Source organism: Fusarium falciforme, chromosome 10 (assembly GCF_026873545.1).
Source record: "Fusarium falciforme chromosome 10, complete sequence".
Lineage (NCBI taxonomy): Eukaryota > Fungi > Ascomycota > Sordariomycetes > Hypocreales > Nectriaceae > Fusarium > Fusarium falciforme.
The window spans coordinates 1,032,014-1,047,304 of record NC_070553.1 but is presented as its reverse complement, the minus strand read 5'-3'; the positions used below and the strand labels follow the sequence as shown (position 1 = coordinate 1,047,304).

Here is a 15,291-nt window from a genome sequence, read left to right as displayed (position 1 = left end):
GCTAGAAACACAAGACCATGGAGTGACATTGATCAAGTGTCATTACTTGCAAGGTGTTGGAGTTGAGATGCCTACCTTAATCTCGGAGTTGAAGGGCCCACTTGTCGGAGTTGAGCTTGCATACCGCCATGAGTCTCGAAGTCCCAAAGCTATGTGGTTTGTCAGCAGGGCCCCGAATTTCGACAAATTGTTATTTATGAGATGATTTGGACAGAGGCTTTTTCCATTCCTTGTTTTCTTTTGCCTGTCTTCACTCGGCTTTTCCACAAGCCACCCTGATTCTGGTGCAAGAACAACCATCTTATCCATAAGCGACAGGATTTATTAGTTCGGTCTCGCAACACTTCTCATACGTACGTGTCTTCCTCCATATCTGCATTAAGCATCAGCTAAAGGAGGCAACCGACATTCAATCATACAGTGACGCCAAACATCCCAAACCAAGCAGACGAGTATGGAGAACATCCAGGATTTTATTAGGGGCATCCCGAAAGCAGAGCTTCACATGCACATCGAAGGCTGTAGTGAGCCGACCATGATGTTTGCCCTCGCTGAGCGGAATGGAATCCCTCTTCGATGGAAATCTCCTGAGGCATTGCGGGATGCCTACGAGTTCAATGATCTTCAGTCATTCCTCGCCTTATACTTTGAGGGATGCAAAGTTCTGGTCAAAATGCAGGACTTCTACGATGTGACTTTGGCATACCTTGAGAGAGCACACGCCGAGAACGTCGTCCGGGCCGAGCTCTTTATTGGCCCCCAAACTTTTACTGAAAATGGTACTCCTCTATCCGAACTCATGGAGGGCGTCCTCGGTGCAATTCACGAAGCCGAGCAGGCTTTGGGCATCAGCGCAGGGCTCATCATAAGCACCCACCGACATCGAACGGAAGAGGAAGCGCTTGAATTACTCGACTCGATCATGCCGTGGAAAGAACGCATTATTGGCATCGGCATGGGTGGGCCCGAGATGCCAAACCCACCCTCAAAATTTGCTACCTACTTCGAAACGTGCCGTGAACGTGGATTCCGAACCTGTATCCATGCTGGAGAAGAAGGCCCCTCGGACTATGTACGTCAGGCTATCGAGCAGCTACGGATCGACCGGATCGATCATGGAATTGCTTGTCTTTCGGATGCAGCACTAGTCGCGGAACTTGTTGAAAAACAGATCCCGCTGACGGTTTGCCCCGTGTCGAATCTGAAACTCAGCGTGGTATCGTCGCTTGCTAGCCATCCATTGCGAAAGCTGCTCGACGCGGGAGTCAAGGTGTCGATCAACTCTGACGATCCGCCATACTTTGGCGCTTATATAAATGACAACTTCATACAGAGTCAAGCCGCGCTCGGTCTTTCCATTCACGACATTATTACTCTCGCTCGCAATAGTATTTCCAGCTCGTTTTTATCAGAAGAGGAGATAAAAGGGCTGATTTTAAAGTTAGATTCATTTGTATCAGGACTTTAAATATAAGAGCTATCTATCCATTCGCCTAGTTATCCATCAAGAGCCAGACTTTGACTATAGCAAAGAACACAATAGTCGCTAGACTACAAAGTTCAGAGAGCCTGTAAGATGGTACAGGCATGCTTCGTCGAGAATAATCCTGCATAATCCGTTCGAATGCTGTTTGCGGGGAGGACACTTCCCGGCTCGTATGTTGGGAAGCAGAGGACCCAAGATCAATCTCAAACTCATTCTTTAACTACTTCTTCGGGTCTACTTTCCATTGGCACTTCCTGGGTCAGAAATAATGTAGATGTAGCGGTCGAGGTGATGTAACATCATTTCCTGCTGTCTGTATCGTGGAAGAGCAGCAGGATAATCCATAGTTGGCGTCATGACAGCTTTTGCAGGGGGTACAAGGTGAGACTACACGTTGGCCTCAGAGGGCTTGATAACCTTGTTTTGTCTGCCGCTCTGTGGTTTTTTTCGGCACTGCGTTAACCCCTATACGTGCCAATAACCGTGTTCTTGTTCTCGTGACTGATGGCTTCTTTTGGAAGCGCCACCGAGCTCACAAATAGACGGAATCTACATCCTAATGTATCTCTCCCATCTCCCTTTCAAGACATCCTCAAATCAACTCGGATATCACCTTCGGCCCCTCTAGATAGACACCACCTTGAGAATGACCTGACTCAAACATCCCGACACGCCGAAATGCACCATCTCCCACAGATTCAATTATCAGCCCCTGAACTGACTTAGAGATAACACACATCCGTAGAGGAATGCACATGCATTTGGTGAAACGAAGCAACCGACCAACCATCATGGCTTGTCTGGAGTGTCTATCGGACGGGGAATCTTCCATAGGAAGGTCAAGATATGCGGTGCCAAGCTTGAGGGGTAGTCAGAATCGTACTTCTTGTAAAGATTCTGTTCTCCTACGCCCCAATCATCCACCTCAAAACTCTTAGGCTTGAAGGTGCTGATGGTTAATTGAGCACTCGATATCTCTCCGAGAGGAGCGGAGGGCGTTTTTGGGATTGTGTAGCACTCCACGATCTCTGCAACGTTACCAGCAGAAGAAGATAACTGAGACAGGCTCTCATAGCTCTTCACCTGCCCCTAAACTGAGAACCATAACCAGGTCGGCGCTCTCCACTCTTTGGGTCTGGAGATGGAGACGGTTTTATACAATCGCCAGAGGAGAGCGCCAGGAAGCCACTGCTTCCACATGCCGGCGACATAGTCGAGGTTGGTTCTCTGTGAAAAGATCGTCGCTAGACTATAAAGTGCAGGAAGCTTGTCAGATGGCACAGAGATGCTTCGTCGCGAATAGTCCTGCATGATGCGCTCCCAGGTTGTCTGCAGCGAGGGTTCTTCCAAGCTTGTCGTGTCTTGGGAAGCTAAGGGCCTAAAATAAAGCTCAAAGTCACCTATCGCCCGCTTCGTAGGGTTTGTTGAGCTGTCGCGTGGACCCCATAACCGGTGAAAACTTGAGGCCTCTGCATACGCATTCCAGTCATCGATACCTCCATCCTGCTGAGCCTGTTCCTGACACACAAGGAAAAGCTGGTACTTGGAGAATAGCAGAATTCTCGGTGAAAGAATGGTTTCTTGCATAGTCCAGGCACGGTGATGAAGAGGTTCCATGGGTTTCCCCTTGAATGTTTGATTTTGTTCGACAAGAAGGACCGTAGCGTTCAATGCTTGAATCGTCGCTTTGTAGTTGAGTCGAAAGGATATCGTGAAATCTACAGACGCCATCTCCCGGGGGCCAAGAAATCCCTCGAGACAGGTTTCTGCTCTTGCGGCACAAATAGTAAGGGAGGAGTTCTGATAGACCTCATGCATCTTGCTGACCTCTACGGCCTTGTCATCGTCAGAGTCCTTCACGATGCAGAGGGCGTCGATCCACAAATACTCAAACCCAAGTTTCTCGGTGACATGCAAGGCGTCTTTGATAGTTTTGGGGAGTTGGTCGACTGGCAATTCCCGGAGGTGAGAGCTGAGCGTGGCGGTGGTTGTGACAACTGGCTGCTTCGCGCCTCAGCAGTAATTCAAGCATATATAAGGCAAGGGTTCTCGTTGTGAGACATCAAGCCTCGGAGGGGCGCCTTTCTGGAGCTGAATAACCCGCGTGGGAAGAGGCCCAAGAGACCTATGACAGTGCTGATGAGTTGTATCGCAATCTTGGATCCAGCCCTTGACAAGTCCAAAAGTGCGATCCGTTGCTACCTCCTTTTCCGACATGCAGGCCTGAGTAAGAGACTTTGCCGGATCATCGTCTTAATTCCAACGGCATAGCGGAAATGCTTGATATAGGTAGGCATGGCTACTGGTTCTTACCTGATCGAGAGAGTCTGGCAATGGTGAAGGAAAGCGGTTTCCCCTCAGGATTCTCGATATCCCTCAACATAAGGGAAGCTTTCTTGTAGCCCTGGATAGCCACGCGCATCGAGATATCTGTCTCGTAAGGATGGGTTTTCATAAAAATTGGGCAGCCCAGTTTCCCAGCCACCGACGGCCTGAAGTCCTATAAAATGCAGCGGCAGAGGGAACATCCATCTCGAGCAGATTTATGCAGCAGTGACAGGTATCGCGTACAGCTGTACCCTTGTCTTAAGACATGGGACTCGCGAAATGACAGAAGCTTGGCGCATTCAGAGCAAGCTTGCAGCGGACTGAACCCGGATATGTCTTGGTTCGGATTCTGGAAAGTGGAGGAAAGGCCGGTTGGCCCTTTGACGCTCCAGACAGGAGTTTTACCGAGGAGGGATGCCTGCATAGATAATTGGGCCTTCTTAACGGCATCCGGATTTTGAGACCCGCTGGTCAGCTTCGGGAAACCCTTTATCTGCATACCAAAAGCGTCTTGACGCTTGCGAACAGAGTCGTTGGCGCGAGAGTTCTGGCTGTCACCCATCTCGAACTCTAGTGAATGAGAGGCTGTTCAACAAGGAGGCTGTGATTTTCTCAGAAAGAAGTTGGCCTGGGGATGGATCTTTCAATTTCCAGGTTGTGTCCAGTCTCTCTGAGATTCGTGTTTGTTGGGAGAATGGAGAGCGTTAAGGAGGGGTTTTACGTGACGATTCAGGCGAGCCTGCTTTATGCACTGCCACTCGCCATCAACTCACGTGTTGGAGGCAGCCAACAAGACACAGGCAAGCCACAAATGATGGTCTTGGCATTCGGTAGCACCGTGACAAGCCAACGTTTCACAAGGCCACTGCCCACGACGTAGTTTGGAGCGAGCGTCGACCATCTGGGTCGACAGAATGCTCGTGTTCCAAGCACAATGACACCCTCGACAGGAGCAGTCACTCGTCACAAAGAAACAGAAACCCAAAGCATTTTCGAGTGAAAATGAACATCTTTCAAGCACTGATACCAGTCATTAACCCAACGGCGCAACCGGGGGCTGACCAAATACGCAAGCTCAACGGGAGCGTTCGCCGTTTTCACCAATCAGTCTCTGAAGCTGTTATTTGGCACTCAGAGGCTAGGACACACGAGTCGGTATTGAGTGGATATCAGGGTGAGCTTGTGCGTAATTCATCAACTACAAACGAAAAGGAGAATAGGAGAGTTGCAATGTTGGGCTCAGGGCGCTGCCCGCGTTACTCCTCCTGACCATCTTCAGATTCCTCCTCGCTTCCACTAGGCTCTGATTGAGGCATTTCGTCGCCCGAATCGTATTCAGTATCGCACATTGACTCGGCACGTGAGCAAGAATCCTCTGACTCCGAGTCACCAAAATGAACAAAGCACTGGACTCTTTCAGGCCACACGTCTGGGCCCCAGATTAGAAACCATCATATTCGCGCTTTTTTGAGCACTTACGCGTCTTGACATCGCTTAGAGACTCCCTCATCCCATTGACGATGTCCTCATTAACAGTGAACAATCGTTCAATCCGTGATCTCCAGTCGCCTTTGAGAAAGTTGACAAAATTTTCCACCGTTGGCTCGGCCACATTCAGCTGGACACTGAATTCCTCCATCAATGAATCCAGGAGACCTGCATTCTTTTGTTCGACCCTGTCAGCTCTAGTCTTTTGGATCACTTTTGCGTCATGATCAAGAATTACTAGCTGCTTGAAGCTCGGATCGCACTCATCGAAAGTGACGAATTCCAAGGTGTCCTGGTCCAAAATCTGAAAATGGCAACACGTGTGTGTCATCTCAAGAGCTTCGAATGTAAGGAACCGCACAAATTGAGTCATGACAGTTGATGTCGTGTCGCCACATCCCGAAACTTCAAAGAGTTCTGCAAGATTCTCCTTCCAAGAAAACCTTGCAAGAGCGCAATAAGAATCAGCGTGGGCTTTCAGGATACACCCCAGCGGGGAGCAGCCCTCTCCTTCAGGGATACACCAGCAAACGCAGGAATCTCTAGCTGACGATCGAGAAACTTCGCGTAAGGGCATCTTAATGCTCTTAGCCCGTCCCTCAAAGTAAGCGTGTGCAGCAAGATAGTGCCAGCCAGTGGAGTTGGTGTTGAGACCAAGATTGCATGGATCCTCGGGCGAGTGGTCGAGAAATGCTTTTTCTTGCAGCCATTGCAAGGTGCTCAGGCAGCTCTCAATGTTGACTTTTCCATGCATGTCTTCGGGGAAAAGGTTGCGACGGTAGACCATGGCCGCGGTAAACCCAAGTTCGTCATGGGCAGAGTTATTCCGAAACCCGTTTTCAAAGAATATTCGGAAGTAATCAAGTGGCAGGTTAGAACAATGAAATACTGTTGTGCAGCCATGTTGGACTTCCAGACCCGGATCGACCTGAATTCCTGCAGCTACAAGTCTGTAATAAAGGCACTCTGCTTCTTCTTCGGAAGTATTGCAAGTGTACTCGCCTTCGAAATCTTGGAGTTGATTCTGTGCGAGCTCAAACAGCTTTGCCCTTCTCTCAAAGAGCCGGCGAGCAGCAACCATGGCGCATCCCGGTGACGTATTTCTCCACCCCCGATCAAGTTGAAACCGGAAACCTGCCTTCATAAGCATGTCCAAGGACTTTTCACACTCATATCGCAGTGCCAAGGCGGTGGGCCAGTAAAAAGGATTTCCAGTGTCATCATGGACAAGGTTTCGAGCTTCGGTCGTGAGTAACATTCCCAGTCCCTCGGGCCACGCCGCGCTAAATTGGAGAGTACTGTATCCCCACACTCTCTTTTTGACATCTGTTGGGTTGGACAAGATGCACTGTTTTAGTTGCATGACGGATTTCGAAACAATGGCCCGCGTCATCGGCGGGAGTTCCATCACTAGAGACTCGTTCAGTGACGAACTTAAATCATACCGCCCCTGTGAGGCTAGCACCCACCATCCATAAGACCGGGTACTGAACTCAATGAGGAAATAGTTTTGGCTTCAAGGCATTGCTCAATAAGCCACTTCTGGTCGAAATGTTGCGTTGTTGCCAAGTATGATACCAATTCCACCCCCCCGCGCCTAGTCAGGCGGGCATCCCCCATTTCATCCTCGCTGTAACGGAAGAATGGGAAGACTGGCATACAGCTAATCGGCGAGTTCGGGTGAGTATCAGCTAGTGGAACTTTTGTTTGCTAGCGGTCACCAGAAGAGAGCGCAACTTACACCTCGATATCATCTGTTTGCACAAGCTCATGTAGCACTTGCAAGATTCTCAGCATCGTGGCCAGAACTGAGTTATCACGCCAGAGTATTTGCTCTATTTCATAAGGGTCGGCTAAATTTACCCCAAACTCATGCATCGAGTAGTACGTCTCATCAGGGCTCGCCAATGCGTCGATAAACATCTATCGAGGGTTAGGTGGCCGACATATGAACGTATTCTCTGACACTAACCCTCAAGTGGCAACGGCCATCCTCATCCCGGTCATCTGGAGAAGCCTCTCTATCCCTATATAGAGATAGGATTTCCCTTTCAGCGCCTTCGAGCAATTGTATAGTCTCGTTAGTAGATCGCGAAGTTAGGATGCTGCCTCCCGTTTCAATCAGCACTCGAGCGACTGGACTATATTGTCCAGGTACAAAGCTTTTCAAGCGCACTGAACAGCCTGGACTGCTAGTGCCGACTGTATACTCCATGCAGGCCAGGGTCATTCGGGCAGACATCCATGCGAGTCTCAGCGGAAACTGCACATTGACGCGCCTTTGTGCCTGTCCGTCAATTCCAAAGAACTTGCAAGACCGACGGTGTTTTCCTGGGACTTGTTGCTGGAATTCGAACTTCAAGTTCCAAAATGCAAAGGAGAACCCAGATGGGCGGCTGTTCCGTCTGCAATTACAGATAGGTGGGGAGTAGCGACTTGAGGAGCGAGTAATTGACGCATAGCGAGTGACCTGTTCAGGAGCACCGTTCGGCAACAAGGCGCCTTGGTCTTGGATACAGGATAGTTTTATCCCCTTGACGTGGGATTGTTAGTCGGAAAACTCTCAGGGATGCACACTCGCCAGACCGTCTTACCAGCTGTGAGATCTCTGCCGATTGTGAGTCCAGCTTCCCGGCCATGTCTGTCAACATTTCCGACATGGCACGGCGAGTCGAAACTACTTCGGTTTCCGTGATGGTGAGCTTTCCAGAGATGTCATTACTGAGATCCTGGATAGCCCACTCTACCTGTGAGATCCGTTGGTTGAACTCAGTGAGGGAGTCGGCGATGGTGGATTCTAGTGATCGGAACTGGCTCAGGTTTTGTTGCATCTTGGTATTTAGATCTTGGATGCCGGCATTTGAGTCTTTCGACTGAACGTCCAAGTTCTGTATCGAGAGGCTGATGCTATCGATTTTGTCACGATTGGTGACTTGGGACGCCCTTGAGGGATCGTCAGATAGGTATGGACAATCGGCAGGGACATCAAACTGAACTTACAGTGACGTGATGTCGATAGCCAAGTTCAAGTTGTTCAGGAGCTCCCGCAACGACTGGCGAAGCGATTTCAACGTATCGGCTCGGAATGGGTAGACAAGCTTTCGACCCGCCTCTCTCATCTTGTCGCGGTTGGCGGTGGACTCTTGGGGCCCCCTTAGCTTGACTAATAATTGCTGCAGCTCCAGCAGCTTTCCTTCACTATCCTCGAGGCATCGTCTAATCGTCGTCGCTTCTGTGCATCGGGTTTGATTAATCTTGGGGAGGATGTCGTTGAGCGAGTAAAAAATGGATATCAAGGTCTGGATCTCGCCCAGATCCCGGGCGATTTCCCCTCTTTTTCCATGGACAGAACGAAGGTACCAAAAAAGCCCTTGGCACACTTGGATCCCCAGAGATGTGATTCCCACGGCAGTGCCCGCGACGGACAACGGGTCTGACATTTTGGGGCGGGCGACCGGGGCTGCCGCCGGAGGACAAACGATGGCTTGGGTTTGATGAAAAGAGAAAAAATGAGGGAGGGGAGATGGATTTAGAGAGGAAGAACGGCGAATGCTAACCTCCTCCCGCCAAATTTGTTATTCCGAAAGGGCAATGCAAAAGGGGCTGCCATGTTACAGCCAAGATGTAATCAGGTCACCGTTGGGGACCTTCGCCCCCTGTCATCAAAGAGAATGACAGCCAACCAATCCTTTTTCGACATGGATGTCCAGCTTCTGCAAGTCGAAGCGCCTGCTGTGTGGCAAGGCATACCGCGAGGCCTACAATCCCCGAGCCTGATTTTCAAGCCCCCGGCTAGGGTCGGCGCGGTTCGCCATGTCGCCTGAATAAACCAGGTTTGGAATGCGAAAGAAAGGATCTTGTTGAGGCCAACACGAGATCTGCCCTTAATATTATTCCTTGTAGATGTAATCTATGCATGAAAGATATTGACTAGGTCGTGGAAAGGGAAAATATCCAGAGGTTGGTCGCAGGGCCGAATTTTGTCGTGAATATCGGACCTTGTCAAGGTAGACACACAGCCATCTATTGGAAGAGCCAAGACAACTACATTCCCAAAGGGTCTGAACAAGGTCGCAGACTTTCCTTCGTAGAAGGACAGAAGGCGCTGTTGTTCAAAGGTCATTTGTCGCCAGATAAGGCTCAACTTTCTCGCCTACCTATCCATTTTTGGAACTATTTTTCAACAATGTTTATTATACTCAAACTCGATGAATAGTAGATAACAGACTTTGAACTTTGCCCTCCTTCAAGTCGCTTCGAGTCTGACTAAGCCCTAGTAAGCGAAGGTTCAAATGCTCAACTCAACGTCGTACAAGAAGTTCTCCTCATCATCATCTCGAGGCCAGCATCTTTCCCTGGGATGCTAACCCTTTTCTCTGTGATTACGCCGCCAAAATGTCTCTGCCACTGCTCAAAAAATATCTACCCATCTCTCTCGCCCTGCTCCTTTACTACGGCAGTGCCTCGCGGTTCACGCATGGCGCAACCTCTACAGCCAGCTTCTACCAGTTCCAGAACGAGCGCAGGGCTGATGACGGGTCGACTGAGGCCCGTCTTATTCCTGTCTTCGACTTTATCCTCGCGACAGCCATCGTGATGCCTGGCATATCACGCAAGATTGCAACCTGCTTTGTTGCAGCCACTATTAGCGGGTTCGCGGCCCAGCGCGTAATTAATGGATTGCCTTGTCAAGGAGACATATTTCAGTCCATTTGGGCTACGGCTGCAGCATTTGTGGGCTTTATTTAACGTTGAACTATCGAATTACGGTTGGAAGATGGGGAGTTGGACAACGGTGTCCTTTAAAAAAGCACACGGCGACATCAGCTTGAAGAGGAACTACCTAGGGGCAGTTTGGAGACGTCCCTTGATTCAGCAACTCACTCCAAGCGACGGGGTCTTGGGTACGAGAAATTGTAACTATTGGTTAAGCAATCGGCACTCGAAGAATGTCGTCTTATACTCTCCATCGCTATCTAACAGCCATCTGTGTCAAATCTAGGCCTTGATAAATCGAGCATCCTCAAGAGTATCCACAGCTTCACGCTTATTCTTCATACTGTAACGTGTATAAGGGTTCGTGCAGTTGATATAACAACGCTTGCTGAGCAAGCGGAACTGGTTAGATTAGGTCAGGAATTTCTGTTCGATCTTCTGGCTCAGTTAACCCATCATGGGCCGGGCTTCGGCTATATAAAAAAAAACACAAAATTAGCGAACTTGCTACATGTACATGGTTCAGTGAACCCAATTTCCTCTGTTTTCTGCCACGTCAATGAGTCCTATTACATCCACTGACAAGTGGAAATGTCAAGGTGTATTTCGAGAGAGAAAAGGTGGGAACAGGATACAACGTAGGGATAGAGTAGACTAGGCTGTATACTATTTATAATACCATTACTTACTTTATAAGGATATACTTCCCTCAAATAACATATCCAAGTTCCACCCCCATAACATAGGGTATGGAATTTCTCTCTCCACTCCCGCCGAACCATTTATCCATTCTGTGCCACCCTGTTGAGTATTAAACGCCGCGAGAGGGCCGCTCCAATCAATTTGAGAATGCATCGAGCCAGGATCATCCCGTGGCGGCGCAGTATTGCGATAACCGTGAGTGGGCTGTCTTTCTTCCGATATTTCCTGACCCTGACCCCGTTCCTTGTGATTCTGGCCTGTGTCCGCATGTTGCTGTGCACAAGGGGCATTTCTCGTTCTATAGAGTGACAAGGCTTCTTGAGCCATCTGAAATAGTTTCCGGCACCTCATCTGGAGATACGCAAGATATGTCATTTTATCTCCTTCATCCATAGCATCGAATAGCTTAAGAAGACAGAGGATAGCTTCTAGGTCCTCGTCTGCACTATCCGTTCCGGGGGTTCGTAATAGATTGAAGGAGAGAACAATAGCAGCCGTCAGGATGGAAGGAAGTAAGCTCCTAAAATGAGGTTAGTAACGAAGAAAGAGAGAAGAAAAAACTTGAGGTAACTTTGAAAACTCCTTTGAGACAGACATACCAAGAAAGTTCTTTCCGGGTATATGGTATTGTACCACCGATCGCAGCAATAGCCCTAGCCGCAGCCAGACAACGTTGAACTGATGCCATGACACTAGCAGTCAACTCTGAGGTTGTTGGTCGATCTAGAGCCATCCAATATTCGGGACTCTGAGAACGATTGACCGCTATCACCGAATGGTGATAGGAAGCGTGTAGCCGCTTTAATAAGCAGTCATTCTGGTTGCCAAATTGTGCACCTGGCTGGAAGAGTAAAGGCAAGCTGGAAGACCATTCGTCTAGCTGTCCATTGAGCTCTACTGCGCGATCTCGGCTCAAAGTCGAGTTACCGGTGACCGAAGACAATTCCCGAGAAATACTAGCCTGAATAAGTGCGAATTGGGCTTGAACTCTAAGAGTGTTGATCTTGGAGCCGTCAGTAGCCTGTAGGATCCCTGAATCATCTTCTAGAGCATCGCTCGGTAGTCTGGGATGAAAATCGTGCAAGTCGTGTGCTGGGGGTCTCCCCGTTTGAAGACAGAGCTGACTATCAAGGCTCACAGCGACCCAGAAAACTCGATTCCTCATTTCCTTTTCTATGGAGCCGAGGTTATGGTTGTAGTCATTTCTGTGAAGCCCAATGGTGTGAGCCAGGCGCACGGCACTCCCTACCAACATGAAAGCTGGCTGCGGATTGGGCGTGCCGATGAAGAACCAGCCAATTGCCAAAAGTGCTTGGACTGACAAGAGGCATGAGCTTCGCATGAGAACGTCCAAGGTAGATCCCAATGCGTTAGCTGCATAACCCCAAGCCAGATCCTCCTCTGCCAGCGGGCTGCGGCCGGTTTCAACCCGGCGACGTTGAGCGATTGCCAGCACCGCATTGAGAGCAACCCACCAAGCAGGACTTTCTTCCGAAGTATCGCAATATTGCTGTCCAAGAAGAGTCATAAAGGTAGGTGGATGCAGGCACGGCATAGCTTTGTGGTCGTGTTCAAAGAACTCGCTCACTAGAGTGAAGGCTTTTGACCAAGGAGGCAAGGGTTGTTTCGTACGTCTCTCTAAAGTGGTACGAACTGACGGGTGTGTCCACCTGGACCAAGATTCTTTATAAGGAAAGGCTTGTTTTGGTGCGTGCTGAGGAGTAGACTGGCCGTGTGTGAGATCCGAGAATCCGGGCGGCACCCAAGCAGATGGTCCTAGAATGAGAAGAGCACATGTTAAAGGATTTTTTGGGTTCACATTTTCAAGCTCCATGATTCGTACTTACCAAAGAAACGCATATCCTTGCTATCACCCACGACGATGCCCGTAGAAGTGCCCGATGGCGAACCATGGGTGCTCGCTGCACCCGGACTTTGGCTGGCAGGGTTCTGAGAAGACTCTCGAGAGCGGGGACCATTGTCATGTGCGACTATGACTTGCTCTGCTGCGCCGATAGGGGGTGTCTGCACATCCGACATACAAGCATTGCTCGGTCCGGCTTCCTCGGCGCGTGCCTCTCGTAACGCAGCCAGGGAGCGCTGAACAGAGCCCCTATTGGGTTTGGCCACATCGGCGTAGCGACATGAGTTACCGAGGCGCTGGCAGCGAGTACAAATTGGGCGCTGACCATCACATCGGAGTTTCTTACGCCGACAAGCATCACAAGCCTAGAGTGGACGTATTTCAGTAATGTTCGGAGTTTCAGATGGTTCCCAGCATGACGTACCTTGGCAAAGCGGCGCCGACGGTCCACACGCACGCCAGCCATTGAAATCAAGAAACGGTTCTTCCGAGTAGAGTTTACTGATGTACAGATTTCGGTAGATCTCGATTGGGCGTTATCTCAAAGTAATGAAATCTGGGTCCTAACAAATCGATGATGAAAGTGTCATGAGCAAACTTGGTTCATTTGGTTCACGTCTGCCAAAGTCAATTCCGCTTGGTGGACCCACAATTCATTTGCCGAAACTCCGGCCTGAAGAGGACGCTTCATGAGTCAGGCTACGACCTTCGAAGGAATACCTTAAGAGTATTTCCAAGCTATAACCTATATTGACACTGGGTCGTTGGGAAACGCAATAGAGGCAGTGAAAAATATCATTTTAGGTGATGACATCAAGAGAAAGCCTGAGGACCTCCCCGTCTGGAACTTCGATGGTTCTTCCACCCGCCAAGCCCCCGGTGACAACTCCGATGTCCTCTCGATCTACTAGTGCAACCATTCAGGCTTAGACCTGCCCCGACGCCCGGTGGGAATCTCCCATGCTATATCTGAAGACTCAAAAGTGAAGGCAGGCGCTAGGATCCTGAGGTCTTCATCGATGCCATAGTCCTTGCCTGACATGCTCCAAAAGTATTCTGGGTGGGTAAAGAGATCCGGACGAACCTTTTCCAAAGACTTGTGCGTCTTGCCGACAAGGGTACTCATCTCGTCGTAATGCCGTGGGTTAAAATGGGTGTCCCGGTTTCTCAGTTGCTGCTGCTGCTCTTCGCTATATGTGCCCAACCGGTAATACCAGATGTTATATTGAGTCAAGCTGATTTCGAGATCAAACGTCACGTTGTCTTTTGCGCGAGCCAGTAGAGCGTCGATAACTGCCACAGCGCCGACTAAACCCGTCTGGTAGTCCGAATTGGCTGCATTATTGGGTTAGTCTGAGAGTTCTGACGGAAGCAAGGAAGAGAAAAGAGAGGAGTAGAATGATGGTCAACTTACGCAGAAGTGGTACGACAGGCTCATCCAGTCCAAGGAACTCGCCTTGTAGCCAAGACAAACCAACTAGGCAATCACTGATCTGTTGCCAGCCTGATCGGCCAGCCAGTGGACCCTTGAAACCATAACAGTTTTCCCGCAAGTATATCAAACTGGGATTCAATCCTCGCAACGAGCCCGAGTCAAACCCGAGTCTCTGTAAGGCCCCGGGGCGATACCCATCGATAAGGACATCAGCGCCTCTCACAAGCTCGGAAAAGGCCTTCTTTCCTGCCTCTGTCTTCAAGTCAAGATTTGTGTCTCTCTTGCCAGTTTGAAGATCGGGCATGGTCGCAGGATACTCGGGCAGTTTGTCGCACGACACACGAAGAACGTCAGCACCAAGAGCAGCCAAAAGCTTGGATACAGCTGGGGCTGCAATGACGCGAGAGAAGTCGATGACTCGGATACCAGCGAGAGGTTTATATCCGTCGTGACTTCTCGGCTGAGGCCAAGGTTTCATTGGTGCTGATATGGGCGTCTTGTTCCACAGCGGTTCTTGAGCCATGATCCTGCCGTGCTCGCTGGAAAAGAATTCTTCAGGTGTCCGGCATACAACGCCCGCTTGATCGAATTTGTTGTTGGCAGTCTCCTCGAGATCTTCGGATTCCCAGCTGGCGACCTTTTCGGCATAAATCTCGATTGCCTCTTGTGGAGTAACGTCGGCATCGTCCACGCCAAGCATGCCCATAGTCGGGCCTGCGTTCATGGAACCATGGAGGTGGTACCATCGACCATCCTTGGTCCGATAGATGTTGGTAGCGTAAAATTTGATGGGCTTCATATTTTGATGAATGTCCATTTTGGCGAGCTCCTTGATCATTTGTGGATGTTGCGTAAATGGCTTGCCACCGATGGTCGGTAGCAAAACTGATTCTAGGAATAGAGCGGCTACATCAGTGTTGACTTGAACACCTTGATACGGAATCCCATATCGCTCTGCGGCCACTACATTTGCAGCAGTGGCCACAAGACCAGTGAGCGAGGCGCATGACTCGGTGATTTTAAGAGGGGTCAGGACGAAAGGCTGGTCATCACCTCCGACGAACTCGACCTTTTTGGCTGCTTCGGCGAAGCTCGGAGGAAGGTCGAGTTTAGGATCAGAGAGGAGGACTTGGTTTAAAATCCTAGCAGATTCTGAGAAGATCGAGTAACGCGACATTGTTGAGCAAAGAGAGTCTCGGAAAATGTGAAAGGCAATGGTTTGGTGGACTAGACTTTTCTGAATGTTGCTTTCAGAGACGAAGTGAAGGAAAG

The 15,291-nt window shown here is 49.7% G+C and overlaps 5 protein-coding genes and 1 pseudogene across 6 annotated transcripts, besides 1 other annotated feature; 2 read left to right on the top strand and 4 right to left on the bottom strand.

Annotated features, from left to right (window-relative positions):
- Positions 1-454: 454 nt before the first annotated feature.
- NCS54_01221400 (Adenine deaminase) lies at positions 455-1,468 on the top strand (the record flags this gene model as incomplete). Its single annotated transcript, XM_053157457.1, has 1 exon — positions 455-1,468. One exon carries the CDS (start codon positions 455-457, stop codon positions 1,466-1,468), a length of 1,014 nt encoding a protein of 337 aa, XP_053013432.1.
- Positions 1,469-2,575: 1,107 nt separating this feature from the next.
- Positions 2,576-4,376, bottom strand: NCS54_01221300 (HET-domain-containing protein; the record flags this gene model as incomplete). The annotated part of the gene is made up of 2 exons (XM_053157456.1): positions 2,576-3,498; positions 4,220-4,376. The coding sequence occupies 2 exons, from the start codon at positions 4,374-4,376 to the stop codon at positions 2,576-2,578; spliced, it is 1,080 nt and encodes a 359-aa protein (XP_053013431.1).
- Positions 4,377-5,070: 694 nt separating this feature from the next.
- Positions 5,071-8,742, bottom strand: NCS54_01221200 (Hypothetical protein; the record flags this gene model as incomplete). Its single annotated transcript, XM_053157455.1, has 5 exons — positions 5,071-5,243; positions 5,294-6,585; positions 7,044-7,225; positions 7,897-8,245; positions 8,303-8,742. 5 exons carry the CDS (start codon positions 8,740-8,742, stop codon positions 5,071-5,073), a joined length of 2,436 nt encoding a protein of 811 aa, XP_053013430.1.
- A 955-nt stretch (positions 8,743-9,697) lies between these two features.
- Positions 9,698-10,051, top strand: NCS54_01221100 (Hypothetical protein; the record flags this gene model as incomplete). Its single annotated transcript, XM_053157454.1, has 1 exon — positions 9,698-10,051. The coding sequence occupies one exon, from the start codon at positions 9,698-9,700 to the stop codon at positions 10,049-10,051; it is 354 nt and encodes a 117-aa protein (XP_053013429.1).
- Positions 10,052-11,764: 1,713 nt separating this feature from the next.
- Positions 11,765-12,948, bottom strand: NCS54_01221000 (annotated as a pseudogene). Its single transcript has 4 exons — positions 12,931-12,948; positions 12,568-12,880; positions 11,859-12,496; positions 11,765-11,812 (listed from the first exon to the last, which is right to left on the bottom strand).
- Positions 11,765-12,948: a sequence feature.
- A 543-nt stretch (positions 12,949-13,491) lies between these two features.
- Positions 13,492-15,196, bottom strand: NCS54_01220900 (Hypothetical protein; the record flags this gene model as incomplete). Its single annotated transcript, XM_053157453.1, has 2 exons — positions 13,492-13,919; positions 13,999-15,196. The coding sequence occupies 2 exons, from the start codon at positions 15,194-15,196 to the stop codon at positions 13,492-13,494; spliced, it is 1,626 nt and encodes a 541-aa protein (XP_053013428.1).
- Between the last annotated feature and the right edge of the window lie 95 nt (positions 15,197-15,291).